The sequence below is a fragment of the Electrona antarctica genome (assembly GCF_951216825.1).
Source record: "Electrona antarctica genome assembly, chromosome: 6".
Classification (NCBI taxonomy): Eukaryota; Metazoa; Chordata; class Actinopteri; order Myctophiformes; family Myctophidae; genus Electrona; species Electrona antarctica.
This window is the reverse complement of record NC_136811.1, coordinates 59,989,660-60,014,711: the sequence shown is the minus strand read 5'-3', so window position 1 is coordinate 60,014,711 and position 25,052 is coordinate 59,989,660. Positions and strand designations below refer to the sequence as shown.

Below are 25,052 nucleotides of genomic sequence, written 5' to 3'. Positions count from 1 at the left end.
ATTAGTGGTTTTCACTTTTACAAAAAAAAATATATATATAATATAATATAATATAATATAATATAATATAATATAATATAATATAATATAATATAATATAATATAATATAATATAATATAATATAATAATTCTTCTTAACCACTTGCACGACAGCAAACCTATTCTGGGGAACATTCACCAAAAGTAGCTGATCTACAAGCTCACAAGCTGTCATGATGTTAGCCTATACGTATATTTTTGTTCTTTGATTTGATATAGTGCTTAAATTAGTCCTTTAATGCAGACCGATAACAATAAGGCAACATAAACCCATAATAATTGAATAAGTGTGGAAAACATCATTTGTGATCAGATTGACTGCTTAATGAACAGTAAAGACATCAGGATTAGGTTAAACCTGCTGTTAGCCTGGTCCGGAGCAGGTTAAGTCTCCGGACTAGTCCACAGCATTAGTTTCCATGGGAACTAATGTGGCATTGCTTTCATGAAACCAAATCAAGCCTCAACATATCCAGGTTAACTGGCCAAGTTAATCTGGCAAGATTAACCAGTTTTCATGAAACGGGTTAATCGCTGATCCAGGCTATAATAAACCAGGATATCTGTGAAATCCGGGTTTAATCGCTAATCCAAGTTTGGTGAAATAAGCCCCTGGTGTTGATCCAGGAAACAACGCCTGCGTTCCTCGCTTCACGTTTGAAAGGCCCTTAAGGGTTTGAAAGGCCCTTAAGGGTTTGAAAGGCCCTTAAGGGTTTGAAAGGCCCTTAAGGGTTTGAAAGGCCCTTAAGGCTACAAAACGCTTTACAAAAGGCATGTGAACATGTAGCCTGGGTAAACCCCTCCCCCCTCGCCAGATTTGCATTCTGAATGAAATGTTGTCCAGCAGGGGGAGTGGGTTTACCCAGGCTAGTAAACATGGACATCTAGACTAAGCTGTAAGGTGTAAGGAAAAGCACTAGAACCGCCTCGAGGACCCCTGGGGGTCCCTGGAGCCTACTTTGAGAACCACTGGTGTAAATGGTAATGTCAGTATAAGAGAATGGGCCTCATTAAAACAAAATAACAGATCTACAAGCTAACATGCTTTTAGCTTTGCATCATGCCATGTTGTTAATATAGTTTGTAGATCTGGTGTTTTGGGCTCCCTCGCACAAACGTTGTTTTGGGCACCCTCGCACAAACGTTGTTTTGGGCTCCGTCGCACAAACGGTGTTTTGGGCTCCGTCGCACAAACGGTGTTTTGGGCTCCCTCGCACAAACGTTGTTTTGGGCTCCCTCGCACAAACGTTGTTTTGGGCTCCCTCGCACAAACGGTGTTTTGGGCTCCCTCGCACAAACGGTGTTTTGGGCTCCCTCGCACAAACGTTGTTTTGGGCTCCCTCGCACAAACGTTGTTTTGGGCTCCCTCGCACAAACGTTGTTTTGGGCTCCGTCGCACAAACGGTGTTTTGGGCTCCCTCGCACAAACGTTGTTTTGGGCTCCCTCGCACAAACGTTGTTTTGGGCTCCGTCGCACAAACGTTGTTTTGGGCTCCCTCGCACAAACGGTGTTTTGGGCTCCCTCGCACAAACGGTGTTTTGGGCTCCCTCGCACAAACGTTGTTTTGGGCTCCGTCGCACAAACGGTGTTTTGGGCTCCCTCGCACAAACGGTGTTTTGGGCTCCCTCGCACAAACGGTGTTTTGGGCTCCGTCGCACAAACGGTGTTTTGGGCTCCCTCGCACAAACGGTGTTTTGGGCTCCCTCGCACAAACGGTGTTTTGGGCTCCCTCGCACAAACGGTGTTTTGGGCTCCCTCGCACAAACGTTGTTTTGGGCTCCCTCGCACAAACGTTGTTTTGGGCTCCCTCGCACAAACGGTGTTTTGGGCTCCGTCGCACAAACGGTGTTTTGGGCTCCCTCGCACAAACGGTGTTTTGGGCTCCGTCGCACAAACGGTGTTTTGGGCTCCGTCGCACAAACGGTGTTTTGGGCTCCCTCGCACAAACGGTGTTTTGGGCTCCCTCGCACAAACGTTGTTTTGGGCTCCCTCGCACAAACGTTGTTTTGGGCTCCCTCGCACAAACGGTGTTTTGGGCTCCCTCGCACAAACGGTGTTTTGGGCTCCCTCGCACAAACGGTGTTTTGGGCTCCCTCGCACAAACGGTGTTTTGGGCTCCCTCGCACAAACGGTGTTTTGGGCTCCCTCGCACAAACGTTGTTTTGGGCTCCCTCGCACAAACGGTGTTTTGGGCTCCCTCGCACAAACGGTGTTTTGGGCTCCCTCGCACAAACGGTGTTTTGGGCTCCCTCGCACAAACGGTGTTTTGGGCTCCCTCGCACAAACGTTGTTTTGGGCTCCGTCGCACAAACGTTGTTTTGGGCTCCCTCGCACAAACGGTGTTTTGGGCTCCCTCGCACAAACGGTGTTTTGGGCTCCCTCGCACAAACGTTGTTTTGGGCTCCGTCGCACAAACGTTGTTTTGGGCTCCCTCGCACAAACGTTGTTTTGGGCTCCCTCGCACAAACGTTGTTTTGGGCTCCCTCGCACAAACGTTGTTTTGGGCTCCGTCGCACAAACGTTGTTTTGGGCTCCGTCGCACAAACGTTGTTTTGGGCTCCCTCGCACAAACGGTGTTTTGGGCTCCCTCGCACAAACGTTGTTTTGGGCTCCGTCGCACAAACGTTGTTTTGGGCTCCCTCGCACAAACGTTGTTTTGGGCTCCGTCGCACAAACGGTGTTTTGGGCTCCCTCGCACAAACGTTGTTTTGGGCTCCGTCGCACAAACGGTGTTTTGGGCTCCCTCGCACAAACGGTGTTTTGGGCTCCGTCGCACAAACGGTGTTTTGGGCTCCGTCGCACAAACGTTGTTTTGGGCTCCCTCGCACAAACGTTGTTTTGGGCTCCCTCGCACAAACGGTGTTTTGGGCTCCCTCGCACAAACGTTGTTTTGGGCTCCGTCGCACAAACGTTGTTTTGGGCTCCCTCGCACAAACGGTGTTTTGGGCTCCCTCGCACAAACGGTGTTTTGGGCTCCCTCGCACAAACGGTGTTTTGGGCTCCCTCGCACAAACGTTGTTTTGGGCTCCGTCGCACAAACGTTGTTTTGGGCTCCCTCGCACAAACGGTGTTTTGGGCTCCCTCGCACAAACGGTGTTTTGGGCTCCCTCGCACAAACGGTGTTTTGGGCTCCCTCGCACAAACGGTGTTTTGGGCTCCCTCGCACAAACGGTGTTTTGGGCTCCCTCGCACAAACGGTGTTTTGGGCTCCCTCGCACAAACGTTGTTTTGGGCTCCGTCGCACAAACGGTGTTTTGGGCTCCCTCGCACAAACGTTGTTTTGGGCTCCCTCGCACAAACGTTGTTTTGGGCTCCCTCGCACAAACGTTGTTTTGGGCTCCCTCGCACAAACGGTGTTTTGGGCTCCCTCGCACAAACGGTGTTTTGGGCTCCCTCGCACAAACGGTGTTTTGGGCTCCGTCGCACAAACGGTGTTTTGGGCACCCTCGCACAAACGGTGTTTTGGGCTCCCTCGCACAAACGTTGTTTTGGGCTCCCTCGCACAAACGGTGTTTTGGGCTCCCTCGCACAAACGTTGTTTTGGGCTCCCTCGCACAAACGGTGTTTTGGGCTCCCTCGCACAAACGGTGTTTTGGGCTCCGTCGCACAAACGGTGTTTTGGGCACCCTCGCACAAACGGTGTTTTGGGCTCCCTCGCACAAACGTTGTTTTGGGCACCCTCGCACAAACGGTGTTTTGGGCTCCCTCGCACAAACGTTGTTTTGGGCACCCTCGCACAAACGGTGTTTTGGGCTCCCTCGCACAAACGGTGTTTTGGGCACCCTCGCACAAACGGTGTTTTGGGCTCCCTCGCACAAACGGTGTTTTGGGCACCCTCGCACAAACGGTGTTTTGGGCTCCCTCGCACAAACGGTGTTTTGGGCTCCCTCGCACAAACGGTGTTTTGGGCTCCCTCGCACAAACGGTGTTTTGGGCTCCGTCGCACAAACGGTGTTTTGGGCACCCTCGCACAAACGTTGTTTTGGGCACCCTCGCACAAACGGTGTTTTGGGCTCCCTCGCACAAACGTTGTTTTGGGCTCCCTCGCACAAACGGTGTTTTGGGCACCCTCGCACAAACGGTGTTTTGGGCACCCTCGCACAAACGGTGTTTTGGGCTCCCTCGCACAAACGGTGTTTTGGGCACCCTCGCACAAACGGTGTTTTGGGCTCCCTCGCACAAACGTTGTTTTGGGCTCCCTCGCACAAACGTTGTTTTGGGCTCCCTCGCACAAACGGTGTTTTGGGCTCCCTCGCACAAACGTTGTTTTGGGCTCCCTCGCACAAACGGTGTTTTGGGCTCCCTCGCACAAACGGTGTTTTGGGCTCCCTCGCACAAACGGTGTTTTGGGCACCCTCGCACAAACGTTTGTGAGAGTGAAATTTAAATATCGCTATCATGTGTAAACAAATCCGTTTACACATTTTTTAGGTTTTTGATTTTTTTCTTCCATAAATCAGTGCTATTGAACACCCTTTACGTCTGTGTGTCGTTTAAAACAGGGGTTCTCAACCCGTGGGTCGCGACCCCTCGGGGGGTCGCCAAATTATTTTGGGGGCCCCCAAATTATTTTCAAAATATATATATATATATCTTTTTTTTTGCAACTGAATGGCTGGAAAATGGAAGTGAAGAGTTTACATATAGTACACATAGTACATGCATACACCTTCCCTAATGATTATATCTGGTTTCAGTATTTATTTATGGTGTATTGTCTCTATTATTAAGGTTATTGTAGCAGTCAATTTATATTGGGGGTCGGGAGGGGGCGGGGCGGGGGTCCCGAGACATTGCCAAAGCATTTCTGGGGGTCCCCGGCCAAAAATGTTGAGAACCCCTGGTTTAAAACATATTGAACCAATGTCAAGTAGTAAAACACACATTGGACAAAACCTCTTAACTCCATTAGACCCTCAAACTGTCTGCTAAAGCAGCTAACTCCACCACCTCTCTCCTTCTCATGCAAGTAATTGACAATATCTAAAGTCACAACACCAACTTTGATGAGGCAGTATTGCTTTGTTTAAAACATATATGGTTTTATTCAGTTCCTTAAAAATGTATATTTATCATTTCCCGAACATTTTGGAGTTCCCCGGGGGGTAAGTATTACTACCAGAAAGAAGCGACCTCACCCCAAAATGGCGTGCACATTGTATTTTGCTTAATTATAATTTCCTCTTATATTGCCTGGTGGTGCTAAAGGTTGTTCTTTAACTCATGTTTAATAACTCAGCTAAGATTATAATTCATGAATATAATTAGCCTATGGTGATTGATTGGTGATCGTTTTGGGTTATTTTGATGACCCAAGAAAAAATAAAAAGAATTTGGTCGTGTTGATAATTATTGTCAATTATGTGATTGAATGAAATAAATCATCACAAATGAATATTAATTCATGTTAATTCTAAAAGCTTCTTATAGGAATCCTCATAGCTTCACATGCACATTTCGACCAAAGCATTTTTCACAAACTGCAACTAAAGGGTTTTTCCCTCTGCACGAGTCCTCGTGTGCCTCTTCAGAGTATCACTTTGAATTAATCTTTGATCACTAACTGTACAGGTAAAGGTTTTTTTCTCCTGCTCAACCACATAGTGTTTCCCTCTGTATGCGTCCACGTGTGACTCTTCAGAGTATAAGTTCTAATGAATCTTTGATCACTAACTGTACAGGTAAAGGTTTTCCTCCCCTGCACAACTAAAGGGGTTTTCCCTCTGTATGTGTCCTCATGTGCCTCTTCAGAGTATCATTCCGAATGAATCTCTGATCACAAACTGGACAAGTAAATGTCTTCTCCCCGGTGTGAGTCCTCATGTGCCTCTTCAGAACATAATTTTGATTGAATCTTTGATCACAAACTGTACAGGCAAAGGGTTTCTCCCCAGTATGAGTCCTCATGTGTGTATTTAGATGACCCCTGTGACCATAACATGTGCCACAAACTGCACATCTAAAGGGCTTTTCTCCTGTATGAATCCTCATGTGTGCGTTTAGATTATTCCTTTGACCAAAGGCTTTGCCACAGACCGCACAGGAAAAAGGCCTTTCCCCTGTGTGGACCCTGACGTGTGCATTTAGTTCACCCTTTTGACTACAGCCTTTTCCACAGAATGTACAAATAAAGGGTTTTTCCCCCGTATGTGTCCTCATGTGATCTTTTAGATGACCTACGTGAGCACAGCCTTTGCCACACACCGTACAACTAAAGGGCCTTCCCCCTGTATGAGTCTTCATGTGTTGTTTTAGATGACCCCTGTACCTACAGCGTTTGCCACAAACTGTACAAGCAAGGGGCTTTTCCCCTGTGTTCATATCTCCCTTTAAATTAAACATTTTGCTACAAGGATTCTTCCCCGCGTGGCTCCTTTGTTTTGACGTTTTCAGGTCCTGGGACAGCTTGCCGCTCAAATACAACGTTTGTCCCGCCACGTGTTGTGTCTCGTGTGATTGCAGTGTGTTTGAAGCTGATTTTATACCTTCCCCGGTCTCCACCCAATCGTCACTGTCTTCAGTGTCAGAGTCAGAGCCGTGTGAAGAGAGGGGGCGGCGCTCCTCGTCACTGTCTGGTTGCGATGTTCCACAGTCCTCTACAGAAGCCTGTGTTTGAGTCGAGGTGCCGGCTACAGGCTCCGTCTCTCCGTCTTCATCATCATTTTCCCTTTTCACTGCTAGTGATGTCATGGTTGACCCATCGGCCTCCCCTGGTCTTTGGAGAAGCTCCTCCTGTTCATCTTTAACGTGTGGAGGCTGCGGTTCCTCCTCATGTTGTTCAGGTGAAAGGAAGTCTAGACAAGAGATACAATTAGAGAAAGACAAATCGTTTGTGAACTTTAACATTTTCTTTCTGTCAGTTTCTCCTCTTGTTTTCCGCTGTGGTAGTTGGAGGAACTTCCACTGTAAATAAAGGCTGATATTTTCTATACCATCGTCATTTATCAAAGACGTGTGATTGGCTGAAAACATTTTCCTTTACCACTGCACTTTGACTGTGATTGGTGCAATTGCACACCGACTGTGATTGATGCAATTGGATACTGACTGTTATTGGTCCAATTGGACACAGACTGTAATTGGTCCAATGTGACGACCACAGGGATAACGTGACGACCACAGGGATAACGTGACGACCACAGGGATAACGTGTACCGATTTGCAGGAGTTTGTAGTAAAAAGTGGGTTTAGCAGAAAAGCCTCTCAGACCTTTTAACACCCAGAACGCCCGGGATTAATTAATCCATTAAATCAGAGCACCAAGCGATTTATAGCAGCGGAGCACATTTAGCGACGCACCAGGCGCTATCCTGGATGTAGCTGAAGTAGCTAAATGTAGCCAAAACACTCCCGAGGCGATCGACAACAACGGGAGGTATGATTCATTCTAACGCGACTAGCGACGGGACCGCGGTGGGCCGTCTGACACATAATCTTTGCTTAGAATTGGACGGAATGATTTAGATCAAGAGTTATTCAATAAATCTCCGTCCTTTTGATCAATCTCTGTCCTGAGCGCTGGCCGCTACTAATTCATTGAACGGAGAACACCCTGAGCGCACAGGATGGAGTTCTCCGTGCCCTGTGTAAAGAGGAACAGGATGGAGTTCTCCGTGCCCTGTGTAAAGAGGAACAGGATGGAGTTCTCCGTGCCCTGTGTAAAGAGGAACAGGATGGAGTTCTCCGTGCCCCGTGTAAAGAGGAACAGGATGGAGTTCTCCGTGCCCCGTGTAAAGAGGAACAGGATGGAGTTCTCCGTGCCCTGTGTAAAGAGGAACAGGATGGAGTTCTCCGTGCCCTGTGTAAAGAGGAACAGGATGGAGTTCTCCGTGCCCTGTGTAAAGAGGAACAGGATGGAGTTCTCCGTGCCCTGTGTAAAGAGGAACAGGATGGAGTTCTCCGTGCCCTGTGTAAAGAGGAACAGGATGGAGTTCTCCGTGCCCTGTGTAAAGAGGAACAGGATGGAGTTCTCCGTGCCCCGTGTAAAGAGGAACAGGATGGAGTTCTCCGTGCCCTGTGTAAAGAGGAACAGGATGGAGTTCTCCGTGCCCTGTGTAAAGAGGAACAGGATGGAGTTCTCCGTGCCCTGTGTAAAGAGGAACAGGATGGAGTTCTCCGTGCCCTGTGTAAAGAGGAACAGGATGGAGTTCTCCGTGCCCCGTGTAAAGAGGAACAGGATGGAGTTCTCCGTGCCCTGTGTAAAGAGGAACAGGATGGAGTTCTCCGTGCCCTGTGTAAAGAGGAACAGGATGGAGTTCTCCGTGCCCCGTGTAAAGAGGAACAGGATGGAGTTCTCCGTGCCCTGTGTAAAGAGGAACAGGATGGAGTTCTCCGTGCCCCGTGTAAAGAGGAACAGGATGGAGTTCTCCGTGCCCTGTGTAAAGAGGAACAGGATGGAGTTCTCCGTGCCCCGTGTAAAGAGGAACAGGATGGAGTTCTCCGTGCCCTGTGTAAAGAGGAACAGGATGGAGTTCTCCGTGCCCTGTGTAAAGAGGAACAGGATGGAGTTCTCCGTGCCCTGTGTAAAGAGGAACAGGATGGAGTTCTCCGTGCCCTGTGTAAAGAGGAACAGGATGGAGTTCTCCGTGCCCTGTGTAAAGAGGAACAGGATGGAGTTCTCCGTGCCCTGTGTAAAGAGGAACAGGATGGAGTTCTCCGTGCCCTGTGTAAAGAGGAACAGGATGGAGTTCTCCGTGCCCTGTGTAAAGAGGAACAGGATGGAGTTCTCCGTGCCCTGTGTAAAGAGGAACAGGATGGAGTTCTCCGTGCCCTGTGTAAAGAGGAACAGGATGGAGTTCTCCGTGCCCTGTGTAAAGAGGAACAGGATGGAGTTCTCCGTGCCCTGTGTAAAGAGGAACAGGATGGAGTTCTCCGTGCCCTGTGTAAAGAGGAACAGGATGGAGTTCTCCGTGCCCTGTGTAAAGAGGAACAGGATGGAGTTCTCCGTGCCCTGTGTAAAGAGGAACAGGATGGAGTTCTCCGTGCCCTGTGTAAAGAGGAACAGGATGGAGTTCTCCGTGCCCTGTGTAAAGAGGAACAGGATGGAGTTCTCCGTGCCCTGTGTAAAGAGGAACAGGATGGAGTTCTCCGTGCCATTTGAACATTTCGCAAATTATTATATGTCAAAATGTTGTTGTTCCTGTGTGAATGTTTAGGCCTGTCACAAAGATGAACAATGATATTGTACTATACTGTACTATACTGTACTATACCTGATTGACATTTAAGTAAAACAAAAAATCGGTTTCTCCAGATAGGGTAAATTGCCGCTCGGTGGTTCTGAAGAGTAATTTCCTTACCGAGCAACGACACCAATGGAGACCTAGTGGCATACACCTGGTACAAAGGACCAGACCTAAGCCTGCTCCTCATAAACCTGGTGCAAAGGACCAGACCTAAGCCTGCTCCTCATAAACCTGGTGCAAAGGACCAGACCTAAGCCTGCTCCCTCATACACCTGGTGCAAAGGACCAGACCTAAACCTGCTCCTCATAAACCTGGTGCAAAGGACCAGACCTCCTAAACCTGCTCCCTCATAAACTGGTGCAAAGGACCAGACCTAAGCCTGCTCCTCATAAACCTGGTGCAAAGGACCAGACCTCCTAAACCTGCTCCCTCATACACCTGGTGCAAAGGACCAGACCTAAACCTGCTCCTCATAAACCTGGTGCAAAGGACCAGATCTCCTAAACCTGCTCCTCATAAACCTGGTGCAAAGGACCAGACCTAAACCTGCTCCTCATAAACCTGGAGCAAAGGACCAGACCTAAGCCTGCTCCTCATAAACCTGGTGCAAAGGACCAGACCTAAACCTGCTCCTCATGAACCTGGAGCAAAGGACCAGACCTCCTAAACCTGCTCCTCATAAACCTGGAGCAAAGGACCAGACCTAAACCTGCTCCCTCATAAACCTGGTGCAAAGGACCAGACCTAAACCTGGAGCAAAGGACCAGACCTAAACCTGCTCCTCATAAACCTGGTGCAAAGGACCAGACCTAAACCTGCTCCTCATAAACCTGGTGCAAAGGACCAGACCTAAACCTGCTCCTCATAAACCTGGAGCAAAGGACCAGACCTAAACCTGCTCCTCATAAACCTGGAGCAAAGGACCAGACCTCCTAGACCTGCTCCCTCATAAACCTGGAGCAAAGGACCAGACCTAAACCTGCTCCCTCATAAACCTGGTGCAAAGGACCAGACCTAAACCTGCTCCTCATAAACCTGGTGCAAAGGACCAGACCTAAACCTGCTCCTCATAAACCTGGTGCAAAGGACCAGACCTAAACCTGCTCCTCATAAACCTGGAGCAAAGGACCAGACCTAAACCTGCTCCTCATAAACCTGGTGCAAAGGACCAGACCTAAACCTGCTCCTCATAAACCTGGTGCAAAGGACCAGACCTAAACCTGCTCCTCATAAACCTGGAGCAAAGGACCAGACCTAAACCTGCTCCTCATAAACCTGGAGCAAAGGACCAGACCTCCTAAACCTGCTCCTCATAAACCTGGAGCAAAGGACCAGACCTAAACCTGCTCCTCATAAACCTGGAGCAAAGGGCCAGACCTAAACCTGCTCCCTCATACACCTGGTGCAAAGGGCCAGACCTAAACCTGCTCCTCATAAACCTGGTGCAAAGGACCAGACCTAAACCTGCTCCTCATAAACCTGGAGCAAAGGACCAGACCTAAACCTGCTCCTCATAAACCTGGAGCAAAGGACCAGACCTAAACCTGCTCCTCATAAACCTGGTGCAAAGGACCAGACCTAAACCTGCTCCTCATACACCTGGTGCAAAGGACCAGACCTAAACCTGCTCCTCATAAACCTGGAGCAAAGGACCAGACCTAAACCTGCTCCCTCATAAACCTGGAGCAAAGGACCAGACCTAAACCTGCTCCTCATAAACCTGGAGCAAAGGACCAGACCTAAACCTGCTCCTCATAAACCTGGAGCAAAGGACCAGACCTAAACCTGCTCCTCATAAACCTGGAGCAAAGGACCAGACCTAAACCTGCTCCTCATAAACCTGGAGCAAAGGACCAGACCTAAACCTGCTCCTCATAAACCTGGAGCAAAGGACCAGACCTAAACCTGCTCCTCATAAACCTGGTGCAAAGGACCAGACCTAAACCTGCTCCTCATAAACCTGGTGCAAAGGACCAGACCTAAACCTGCTCCTCATAAACCTGGAGCAAAGGACCAGACCTAAACCTGCTCCTCATAAACCTGGTGCAAAGGACCAGACCTAAACCTGCTCCTCATAAACCTGGTGCAAAGGACCAGACCTAAACCTGCTCCTCATATACCTGGAGCAAAGGACCAGACCTAAACCTGCTCCTCATAAACCTGGAGCAAAGGACCAGACCTCCTAAACCTGCTCCTCATAAACCTGGAGCAAAGGACCAGACCTAAACCTGCTCCTCATAAACCTGGAGCAAAGGACCAGACCTAAACCTGCTCCTCATAAACCTGGTGCAAAGGACCAGACCTAAACCTGCTCCTCATAAACCTGGTGCAAAGGACCAGACCTAAACCTGCTCCTCATAAACCTGGTGCAAAGGACCAGACCTAAACCTGCTCCTCATAAACCTGGTGCAAAGGACCAGACCTAAACCTGCTCCTCATAAACCTGGTGCAAAGGACCAGACCTAAACCTGCTCCTCATAAACCTGGTGCAAAGGACCAGACCTAAACCTGCTCCTCATAAACCTGGTGCAAAGGACCAGACCTAAACCTGCTCCTCATAAACCTGGTGCAAAGGGCCAGACCTAAACCTGCTCCTCATAAACCTGGAGCAAAGGACCAGACCTAAACCTGCTCCTCATAAACCTGGTGCAAAGGACCAGACCTAAACCTGCTCCTCATAAACCTGGTGCAAAGGACCAGACCTAAACCTGCTCCTCATAAACCTGGTGCAAAGGACCAGACCTAAACCTGCTCCTCATAAACCTGGTGCAAAGGACCAGACCTAAACCTGCTCCTCATAAACCTGGAGCAAAGGACCAGACCTAAACCTGCTCCTCATAAACCTGGAGCAAAGGACCAGACCTAAACCTGCTCCTCATAAACCTGGAGCAAAGGACCAGACCTAAACCTGCTCCTCATAAACCTGGAGCAAAGGACCAGACCTAAACCTGCTCCTCATAAACCTGGAGCAAAGGACCAGACCTAAACCTGCTCCTCATAAACCTGGTGCAAAGGACCAGACCTAAACCTGCTCCTCATAAACCTGGTGCAAAGGACCAGACCTAAACCTGCTCCTCATAAACCTGGTGCAAAGGACCAGACCTAAACCTGCTCCTCATAAACCTGGTGCAAAGGACCAGACCTAAACCTGCTCCTCATAAACCTGGTGCAAAGGACCAGACCTAAACCTGCTCCTCATAAACCTGGTGCAAAGGACCAGACCTAAACCTGCTCCTCATAAACCTGGTGCAAAGGACCAGACCTAAACCTGCTCCTCATAAACCTGGAGCAAAGGACCAGACCTAAACCTGCTCCTCATAAACCTGGTGCAAAGGACCAGACCTAAACCTGCTCCTCATAAACCTGGAGCAAAGGACCAGACCTAAACCTGCTCCTCATAAACCTGGAGCAAAGGACCAGACCTAAACCTGCTCCTCATAAACCTATTGTTGTTTTTATCATTTTAAAGATGGAGTGGCGTGATTGTTGTTCCACCCTAAGACATGATCATCAGGTCTTATTGTTATATAAGGAGGTATAATTTTTTCAAAAAAAAGTGTACAGTATTTGTTAAAATGTTGTTTTTATGTGGGCACGCCCACCAGTTCATTAAGTATGCCTGGTTTGCCTTGTGGGTGGAGATCCACCTGAACTGAAGCCGCACCCACAGCTGTAGTTGTATGATAAAGGGGGAGGGGTTAGGGGAGGGGCTGATAGTGTGATGTCACTATATTACTGTTTATTTAATTGGCTTGTTTGACTGTCAAGGGTTCAGCCTCCAGGAAGAAACCCTAAATACAAAGGGAATACATCATTGTACATAAAAACGACTCCAGGGTGTCTAATGAAGTACTGTCACCTCATAGACAACATGCTCACATAACATTACGGGTCGTCGAGTGCTGTCCATGCTTTAATTATTACAGTTTTATAACCAGTTCTGATGAGTAAACCTTTGTGGAGATCTTATATTAGGGCCTATATCGTATTATATTACATTATGTTACTTAAACGTTGATAAGGAGATCGCCCTACAACATAACAGTACCTATATCATATTATATTACATTATGTTACTTAATCGTTGATAAGGAGATCGCCCTACAACATAACAGTACAAGAATGAGAGAAACTTACTGTCTTCAGGTTCCGTTTTAATAGAAACAGTCCAGGCTGGTTGAGGAGAAGTCGTCTTCACCTGCCGGCTGGGCTCCTCACGCTGCTCTGGAATGAAGACAATAGAATACAATTTACAGTGTAGTCATTTATCAGATGCTCTTAATCCAGAGCGATTTACAGTAAGCAAGAACAAAAAGCATGGCAATACATGCTCACATAAAAAGTAGTTATCATGAAACATGCGTAAACTAAGAACGTAACAGTGGAATATCTATATAATGAAACTATACATATAAACTATACATACTATACTACTATGCAATTATAGTGCTGTCTACGTAACATGCTATAAGTCTGTATAAAATGCTATCCAAGTCTACATAAAGTGCTATATAAGGGGCTAGGGCAAGTGCTACGGGCCATGATGGTCTGAAGAGGTGGGTTTTCAGACTACGGCGGAAGATTGGGAGTGAGGCTGCAGTTCTGATTGTAATGGGAAGTGCATTCCATAGTTTAGATTGGGAGTGACAGCCAAGCTACACCAGGCTTTTCACGCACAAAACGCACGCGTTTACCCTAAACGCGTGCGTTGAATTTAGGTCCAGTCCTATTTTAAAAAACGCACGTGTGGAGCGTTGTTGTCCCGGCTGGTTTTAGTGAAGGTACTTCCAGCTTCCCTGCGTCGGCTGATCTGAGAGGAGGGAGGGTTTGTAGGGTTTAGGGTTGCGTCGGCTGATCTGAGAACGTGGGAGGGTTTGTAGGGTTTAGGGTTGCGTCGGCTGATCTGAGAGGAGGGAGGGTTTGTAGGGTTTAGGGTTGCGTCGGCTGATCTGAGAGGAGGGAGGGTTTGTAGGGTTTAGGGTTGCGTCGGCTGATCTGAGAACGTGGGAGGGTTTGTAGGGTTTAGGGTTGCGTCGGCTGATCTGAGAACGTGGGAGGGTTTGTAGGGTTTAGGGTTGCGTTGGCTGATCTGAGAGCACGGGAGGGTTTGTAGGGTTTAGGGTTGCGTCGGCTGATCTGAGAACGTGGGAGGGTTTCTACAAACCCTCCGACACGCTCAGAATACATTAGACTTTGATGTAACAAATGTAACAACATGGCTCGTAGAGGAAGGTTGAGTGTAAAACAGTACAGATAGTCCATGGGCCAGAGCCTAGAATAGAATTTCATGAAAAATAATAGATTCTGGTGGCAATTCAATTAAATTCATACTTTATTAGCAGACTCAGGTCCATAGATTAACATATAAGGGCTAAACATACAAGAAACACGACAATACAATCATAAAATAATGCATAATGATGATTTTTATGTTCCCACATCCGGCTCTCGGTGGCTCGGTGGCTCATAGCGCGCCACCGAGTGGCGCGCTATGAGCTTGTAGGTCTGCTATTTTTGAAAAATCGTGAAAATGTGGCACAAATCTTTGAAATCAGAAGATTTTTATTTTATTTCAACGTCAGGCCCAAATGGGATAATATAAGTGCTAAAAAAGTGATATATTTTTTTTATTTTTTTACCTGAGACAGTGTGGCACCAGGTGTTCTCATGTAGTAATGTCAATGTTGACACAGCAGCAGCCTCCTCCTCCTCCTGTTCATCTTTAATGTGTGGAGGTGGTGGTTCCTCCTGGACCAGACTGGATCTCCTCTCCTGATGTTCTGGAGGTGGAGGTCCTGGTTCCTCCTGGACCAGACTGGATCTCCTCTCCTGATGTTCTGGAGGTGGAGGTCCTGGTTCCTCCTGGACCAGACTGGATCTCCTCTCCTGATGTGGTGGAGGTGGAGGTCCTGGTTCCTCCTGGACCAGACTGGATCTCCTCTCCTGATGTGGTGGAGGTCCTGGTTCCTCCTGGACCAGACTGGATCTCCTCTCCTGATGTTCTGGAGGTGGAGGTCCTGGTTCCTCCTGGACCAGACTGGATCTCCTCTCCTGATGTGGTGGAGGTCCTGGTTCCTCCTGGACCAGACTGGATCTCCTCTCCTGATGTGGTGGAGGTCCTGGTTCCTCCTGGACCAGACTGGATCTCCTCTCCTGATGTTCTGGAGGTGGAGGTCCTGGTTCCTCATGGACCAGACTGGATCTCCTCTCCTGATGTGGTGGAGGTCCTGGTTCCTCCTGCACCAGACTGGATCTCCTCTCCTGATGTGGTGGAGGTCCTGGTTCCTCCTGGACCAGACTGGATCTCCTCTCCTGATGTTCTGGAGGTGGAGGTCCTGGTTCCTCCTGGACCAGACTGGATCTCCTCTCCTGATGTGGTGGAGGTCCTGGTTCCTCCTGGACCAGACTGGATCTCCTCTCCTGATGTGGTGGAGGTCCTGGTTCCTCCTGGACCAGACTGGATCTCCTCTCCTGATGTGGTGGAGGTCCTGGTTCCTCCTGGACCAGACTGGATCTCCTCTCCTGATGTTCTGGAGGTGGAGGTCCTGGTTCCTCCTGGACCAGACTGGATCTCCTCTCCTGATGTGGTGGAGGTCCTGGTTCCTCCTGGACCAGACTGGATCTCCTCTCCTGATGTGGTGGAGGTCCTGGTTCCTCCTGGACCAGACTGGATCTCCTCTCCTGATGTTCTGGAGGTGGAGGTCCTGGTTCCTCCTGGACCAGACTGGATCTCCTCTCCTGATGTGGTGGAGGTCCTGGTTCCTCCTGGACCAGACTGGATCTCCTCTCCTGATGTGGTGGAGGTCCTGGTTCCTCCTGGACCAGACTGGATCTCCTCTCCTGATGTTCAGATGAAACCTCTTTAGACACAAGGAGGAGAGAAAAAACATTACATCATTCAGCACAACAACTCAAAATAACTTTTCGCATTGGATGACATACGTATGGATGACATACGTATGTCATCCATACGTATGGATGACATACGTATGGATGACATACGTATGGATGACATACGTATGGATGACATACGTATGTCATCCATACGTATGGATGACATACGTATGGATGACATACGTATGGATGACATACGTATGTCATCCATACGTATGGATGACATACGTATGGATGACATACGTATGTCATCCATACGTATGGATGACATACGTATGGATGACATACGTATGGATGACATACGTATGGATGACATACGTATGAGATGACATACGTATGGATGACATACGTATGGATGACATACGTATGGATGACATACGTATGGGGCTCCATTGGATGACATACGCATGGGGCTCCATTGGATGACATACGTATGGGGCTCCATTGGATGACATACGTATGGGGCTCCATTGGATGACATACGTATGGGGCTCCATTTTCGCCACCGCAAAACCCCTTATCCTAAAACTTATTTGCCTTTTTTTTTTACTATTTTGAATTTTTTGTTTGAATAGTTCAACTAGCCAATCTACATTGACACGTTGTGAGCTTCTAGACTGGCCATTTGAACTATTCAAAAATGGTTTGCAAAATACCCCTTGAGCCCAAACCACACCAAAGGGTCACCATGCAACTCCTTGGGTCCAAACAGTTGCAAGGAGTCACATGGTGACCCTTTGGTGTGGTCTGGGCCATTGACCATCTGCAGACCGCGGCCATGTTGGTGTGGTCTGGGCCATTGACCATCTGCAGACCGCGGCCATGTCACACTGCAGGGACAACAGGACATATCACACTGCAGGGACAACAGGACATATCACACTGCAGGGACAACAGGACATATCACACTGCAGGGACAACAGGACAACAGGACATATCACTGCAGGGACAACAGGACATATCACACTGCAGGGACAACAGGACATATCACACTGCAGGGACAACAGGACAACAGGACATATCACTGCAGGGACAACAGGACATATCACACTGCAGGGACAACAGGACATATCACACTGCAGGGACAACAGGACATATCACACTGCAGGGACAACAGGACATATCACACTGCAGGGACAACAGGACATATCACTGCAGGGACAACAGGACATATCACACTGCAGGGACAACAGGACATATCACACTGCAGGGACAACAGGACATATCACACTGCAGGGACAACAGGACATATCACACTGCAGGGACAACAGGACAACAGGACATATCACTGCAGGGACAACAGGACATATCACACTGCAGGGACAACAGGACATATCACACTGCAGGGACAACAGGACATATCACACTGCAGGGACAACAGGACAACAGGACATATCACTGCAGGGACAACAGGACATATCACACTGCAGGGACAACAGGACAACAGGACATATCAATGCAGGGACAACAGGACATATCACACTGCAGGGACAACAGGACATATCACACTGCAGGGACAACAGGACAACAGGACATATCACTGCAGGGACAACAGGACAACAGGACATATCACTGCAGGGACAACAGGACATATCACACTGCAGGGACAACAGGACAACAGGACATATCACTGCAGGGACAACAGGACATATCACTGCAGGGACAACAGGACATATCACACTGCAGGGACAACAGGACATATCACACTGCAGGGACAACAGGACAACAGGACATATCACACTGCAGGGACAACAGGACAACATGACATATCACACTGCAGGGACAACAGGACATATCACACTGCAGGGACAACAGGACATATCACACTGCAGGGACAACAGGACAACAGGACATATCACACTGCAGGGACAACAGGACATATCACACTGCAGGGACAACAGGACATATCACACTGCAGGGACAACAGGACATATCACACTGCAGGGACAACAGGACATATCACACTGCAGGGACAACAGGACAACAGGACATATCACACTGCAGGGACAACAGGACATATCACTGCAGGGACAACAGGACATATCACACTGCAGGGACAACAGGACATATCACACTGCAGGGACAACAGGACAACAGGACATATCACTGCAGGGACAACAGGACAACAGGACATATCACTGCAGGGACAACAGGACATATCACACTGCAGGGACAACAGGACATATCACTGCAAGGACAACAGGACATATCACTGCAGGGACAACAGGACATATCACACTGCAGGGACAACAGGACATATCACACTGCAGGGACAACAGGACAACAGGACATATCACACTGCAGGGACAACAGGACATATCACACTGCAGGGACAACAGGACAACAGGACATATCACACTGCAGGGACAACAGGACAACAGGACATATCACACTGCAGGGACAACAGGACATATCACACTGCAGGGACAACAGGACATATCACACTGCAGGGACAACAGGACATATCACACTGCAGGGACAACAGGACAACAGGACATATCACACTGCAGGGACAACAGGACATATCACACTGCAGGGACAACAGGACAACAGGACATATCACTGCAGGGACAACAGGACAACAGGACATATCACACTGCAGGGACAACAGGACATATCACACTGCAGGGACAACAGGACATATCACACTGCAGGGACAACAGGACAACAGGACATATCACTGCAGGGACAACAGGACAACAGGACATATCACTGCAGGGACAACAGGACAACAGGACATATCACTGCAGGGACAACAGGACATATCACACTGCAGGGACAACAGGACATATCACACTGCAGGGACAACAGGACATATCACACTGCAGGGACAACAGGACAACAGGACATATCACTGCAGGGACAACAGGACATATCACTGCAGGGACAACAGGACAACAGGACATATCACTGCAGGGACAACAGGACATATCACACTGCAGGGACAACAGGACATATCACACTGCAGGGACAACAGGACAACAGGACATATCACTGCAGGGACAACAGGACAACAGGACATATCACTGCAGGGACAACAGGACATATCACACTGCAGGGACAACAGGACATATCACTGCAGGGACAACAGGACAACAGGACATATCACTGCAGGGACAACAGGACATATCACTGCAGGGACAACAGGACATATCACACTGCAGGGACAACAGGACAGGTACCAACATCATGTTATCTCTCCTAATGCTACCAACATCATGTTATCTCTCCTAATGGTACCAACATCATGTTATCTCTCCTAATGGTACCAACATCATGTTATCTCTCCTAATGGTACCAACACCATGTTATCTCTCCTAATGGTACCAACACCATGTTGTCTCTCCTAATGGAACCAACATCATGTTATCTCTCCTAATGGTACCAACATCATGTTATCTCTCCTAATGGTACCAACATCATGTTATCTCTCCTAACGGTACCAACATCATGTTATCTCTCCTAATGGTACCGACATCATGTTATCTCTCCTAATGGTACCAACACCATGTTATCTCTCCTAATGGTACCGACACCATGTTATCTCTCCTAATGGTACCGACATCATGTTATCTCTCCTAATGGTACCAACATCATGTTGTCTCTCCTAATGGTACCAACACCATGTTGTCTCTCCTAATGGAACCAACATCATGTTATCTCTCCTAATGGTACCGGTACCAACACCATGTTATCTCTCCTAATGGTACCAACACCATGTTATCTCTCCTAATGGAACCAACATCATGTTATCTCTCCTAATGGAACCAACACCATGTTATCTCTCCTAATGGTACCAACATCATGTTATCTCTCCTAATGGTACCAACACCATGTTATCTCTCCTAATGGTACCAACACCATGGTATCTCTCCTAATGGTACCAACATCATGTTATCTCTCCTAATGGTACCAACATCATGTTATCTCTCCTAGTGGTACCAACATCATGTTATCTCTCCTAATGGTACCAACACCATGTTATCTCTCCTAATGGTACCAACATCATGTTATCTCTCCTAATGGTACCAACATCATGTTCTCTCTCCTAATGGTACCAACATCATGTTATCTCTCCTAATGGTACCAACATCATGTTATCTCTCCTAATGGTACCGACATCATGTTATCTCTCCTAATGGTACCGACATCATGTTATCTCTCCTAATGGTACCGACACCATGTTATCTCTCCTAATGGTACCGACATCATGTTATCTCTCCTAATGGTACCGACATCATGTTATCTCTCCTAATGGTACCAACATCATGTTATCTCTCCTAATGGTACCAACATCATGTTATCTCTCCTAGTGGTACCAACATCCTGTTATCTCTCCTAATGGTACCAACATCCTGTTATCTCTCCTAATGGTACCAACATCAATACAGCATGGAATTGTGGACAAAATTGTGTCCAACGACCACAACAATATTCCAAGTTTTGGGTCTGAGAGGCTAAATGTCATCAAATGGTGGTCCGTGGCTCAAATGGGTCCGAGAGGCTAAATCTCATCAAACGGTGGTTCCGTGGCTCAAATACCCAATAAATAATGGGCCTTGATATAAAAACGGTTGAAAACCAATGCTGTGTAGGGAAAGGAAGGAGGTCGCACAGCTTGTAGCCTCTCTGTCTCAACCAGTTGCTGTCCTGTGGTCAGCACCCCGCTCACAGCTTGTAGCCTCTCTGTCTCAACCAGTTGCTCTCCTGTGGTCAGCACCCCGCTCCTCTCTGTCTCAACCAGTTGCTCTCCTGTGGTCAGCACCCCGCTCCTCTCTGTCTCAACCAGTTGCTCTCCTGTGGTCAGCACCCCGCTCCAATGCTATTGTTTTTAAACAGGGCTACATTAGCAGGACTTATGAATTTGAAACTCTATTTTTTTTTATAATGGGATGAATCTAGAGTTGCAATACCCTCCATTGAGTCCCCAATCATCCAAATTGCGTTTGTGATCTGCTTGTATTAAACTACGTTAAACTCACCAACATTGCAGCTCTAGGCCAAGCTTGAATTATCCTCTTTCAATCTGCCAAGCTTTTGTTTCATAAAAATCCACCGTAGACATGTTGTTATGAGCTACTTTCTGTCAAGAAATTCTCTGCAGGTGATTCTTTGGAGTTGGAAGCACTCGTTTTTATTAATGGGTCGCGCTGCTGCCTCCTGCATTATGTGCAAATGCGAAACAGATGTCATGCAGGGCCGTTCAGTGACTTACGACGAGCGCTTCCAAACTCCAACACTTCGAAAAAGAATCACTTGTACAGAATTTCTTGACAGAAAGTATCTCATAACATGTCTACGGTGGATTTTTATGAAAAACAAGCTCAGCAGATTGAAAGAGGATAATTCAAGCTTGGACTACAGCTGCAATGTTGGTGAGTTTAACATTGTTTAAGACAAGCAGATCGCAAACGCAAATTGGATGAGTGGGGAGTCAATGGAGGGTATTGCAACTCTAGATTCATCCCATTATAAAAACAGGCTAGGAGGGAGATTATAATGAACTGTGTGTTACCGTTTGTTTTTACCAACCTATGGTCGCATTGAAACCCTCCAGAAGTCTGTCCTTTTTCTCCAGCAGGGTTTCCAGTGTCTCCATCTCTCTCTGGAAGAGGCTGCACATCCACGCCGCGGCCACACTGAGGCGCTCCAACACCAGCACCCTGACGCTGAGCTCCACACTGCAGACATCGCTGATAGCACCGCGACGCAGAACACACAATATGATGTCCTCTCCCGCCGACCGCAGCTGCTCATTGATGGACATCCGTAGAGACTCCATTTGAACCTCTTTACCTCCTTGAGGAGACATGTTTCACCATAGAGTTATTAATAGTAATTACCTCTTTTAGGAGACATGTTTCACCATATAGTTATTAATAATATGAATTATAATAGTAATTACCTCCTTTAGGAGACATGTTTCACCAGTTATTAATAATATTAATTATAATAGTAATTACCTCCTTTAGGAGACATGTTTCACCATAGAGTAGTTATTAATAATATTAATTATAATAGTAATTACCTCCTTTAGGAGACATGTTTCACCATAGAGTAGTTATTAATAATATTAATTATAATAGTAATTACCTCCTTTAGGAGACATGTTTCACCATAGAGTAGTTATTAATAATATTAATTATAATAGTAATTACCTCCTTTAGGAGACATGTTTCACCATAGAGTTATTAATAATAATAGTAATGTTTACCTCTTTTCTGACTCATTGTGTCTCCTTTAGCAGACGCTGCGTTGCGACCATCGTGTTAGAACAAGATGAACAACAACAACATCTAGTGTCTACGCGACGGCGTAACAATGACAACAAACTCGCACTTACTACTTCCGGGTGAACGTGGTTCGAGCATGCGCAGTAGAGGGCCGTCGTCGTCCCGCCCCCTTTCAATTCAATTCAAAGGAGCTTTATTGGCGTGAGAAAACATACGTTTACATACATTACCAAAGAGTGTCAAAAAAATACAATAGAATAAAAACAGTTGAAAATGGGGAAAGTATATAAAGTTGGAGGTTCAGTATGTTGCAAACAGAGCTATTTGGAGGTTCAGTATGTTGCAAACAGAGCTATGTCACATTGCATCGTTATTTATAACAGGATATAAAAGCTTTCTTGGAGAAAGAAAATTAGCAACAAATGTTTTTATCTATTTTTTTTCTTTGCAGTCATTTTGGTACAAATAGCAGCATTTATTTTGCTCAGGACTATTTAAATTGTATACAGGAAAACTCAGATCTAAGATGTGTTTAAAGGTCTAAGATAGTAGTTCTTAGGGTGGTTGTATTCCATTGTTTACATGTGCAGTAGGTCTAGTTCTTAGGGTGGTTGTATTCCATTGTTTACATGTGCAGTAGGTCTAGTTCTTAGGGTGGTTGTATTCCATTGTTTACATGTGCAGTAGGTCTACTGGGTACAGATAGTAGTTCTTAGGGTGGTTGTATTCCATTGTTTACATGTGCAGTAGGTCTAGTTCTTAGGGTGGTTGTATTCCATTGTTTACATGTGCAGCAGGTCTACTGGGTACAGTTAGTAGTTATTAGGGTGGTTGTATTCCATTGTTTACATGTGCAGTAGGTCTACTGGGTACAGATAGTAGTTATTAGGGTGGTTGTATTCCATTGTTTACATGTGCAGTAGGTCTACTGGGTACAGATAGTAGTTATTAGGGTGGTTGTATTCCATTGTTTAGATGTGCACTAGGTCTACTGGGTACAGATAGTAGCCCTTAGGGTGGTTGTATTCCATTGTTTACATGTGGTCTACTGGGTACAGATAGTAGTCCTTAGGGTGGTTGTATTCCATTGTTTACATGTGCAGCTGGTCTACTGGGTACAGATAGTAGTTCTTAGGGTGGTTGTATTCCATTGTTTACATGTGCAGTAGGTCTACTGGTACAGATAGTAGTCCTTAGGGTGGTTGTATTACATTGTTTACATGTGGTCTACTGGGTACAGATAGTAGTCCTTAGGGTGGTTGTATTCCATTGTTTACATGTGCAGTAGGTCTACTGGTACAGATAGTAGTCCTTAGGGTGGTTGTATTCCATTGTTTACATGTGCAGCAGGTCTACTGGGTACAGATAGTAGTCTTTAGGGTGGTTGTATTCCATTGTTTACATGTGGTCTACTGGGTACAGATAGTAGTCCTTAGGGGGGTTGTATTCCATTGTTTAGGTCTACTGGGTACAGATAGTAGTCCTTAGGGTGGTTGTATTCCATTGTTTAGGTCTACTGGGTACAGATAGTAGTCCTTAGGGTGGTTGTATTCCATTGTTTAGGTCTACTGGGTACAGATAGTAGTCCTTAGGGGGGACATAAGAAAATGACTTTATTAGAAAGAACGAGTGAAATAAGAATACAAAAAAACAATAAAACATGTAACAAGTAGGCCTACATGTAACAAGTTAAAACAAGTTACATGTAACAAGTTAAAAACACATCAGCAATTCTGAACAGGTGGGTTTTCAGTGCGGTTTTTAACTGTGCCGGAGATTAGCTGGTAACGAACGGACGCGCACGCACCACCCCATCCAGACACTGTCCCTTAATGCAGTTCGCCCCCTGGTGGAGGTGTGTAAATACATAAAGCGATGGAAGGATAAAGTGTAGATGCATCTTTTAGCCTACAGTACATTGTGTTTTATTATGACAATACTAGAGACGTTATTATATTATTTACACTAATGGCCAATCATAGGGAAACAAATAAAGGTTCTTAAGCATGTAATGAGGATTCAAACATAAAACAGGACATGAAAAACATATATATTTTTTAAATAAACATTTTAAAGCGTGTCCTTAAATTAAATAAATACTCACAAAAATGTCTCATATTACCAAACTGCGTGTGTGTGTGTGTGTGTGTATGCGTGCGTGCGTCATGAGGGATGTAATTACAGAAAGTATATTTGTCTTCACAGTCTGTTAAAATAAAATAAACAATAACCATATCACACACTGCTTGTTTTTGGCAGCACATTTATATTTTAGTTTTAATCATAGTGTCTTGAATAGTTTTCATTTAGGCTAGTTTTAGTCACCTGGAATGTTTCAGTGTTAATCTAGTTTTAGTCGACTAAATATAGTATTTTAGTTGACTAAATCTACAGTTGATTTAGTCAACTGAAATGTATTTTGTCGGGCCTTGATCTTGACAGATCATGACTGTTTTTACACTTGCTGAAAATAGCAGATCTACAAGCTCACAATGTGTCGCGCTGCGGACACGTTGTGAGCCTGTAGATCGTCTATTTTCAGCATGCAACCAAGTGTAAAATGACTTATACTGGATCTCTTGTCCACTAGTCCCTTCCTGACATTTAGGTTTTATTTGTGGACGAAATTGTCAGTATATTTAGTCTCAGTTTTAGTCGTCATAGCTTATAGTTCATTTAGTTTTCGTCAGTGGAAAAA

General features: G+C 46.6%; 1 protein-coding gene across 1 annotated transcript in view; it reads right to left on the bottom strand.

Moving 5' to 3' along the window:
• Positions 1–22,436, bottom strand: part of LOC306924477 (uncharacterized protein) — a 30,928-nt gene extending 8,492 nt beyond the window's left edge. The window contains exons 1-5 of the mRNA XM_079502995.1: positions 22,336–22,436; positions 21,654–21,920; positions 14,867–16,087; positions 13,365–13,451; positions 6,527–6,835 (exon numbers count right to left, since the gene is read on the bottom strand). Of these exons, the coding sequence (XP_079359121.1) occupies positions 6,527–6,835; positions 13,365–13,451; positions 14,867–16,087; positions 21,654–21,920; positions 22,336–22,351 (1,900 nt within the window). The 5' untranslated portion in view covers positions 22,352–22,436. The remainder of the gene's footprint in view (positions 1–6,526; positions 6,836–13,364; positions 13,452–14,866; positions 16,088–21,653; positions 21,921–22,335) is intronic.
• Between the last annotated feature and the right edge of the window lie 2,616 nt (positions 22,437–25,052).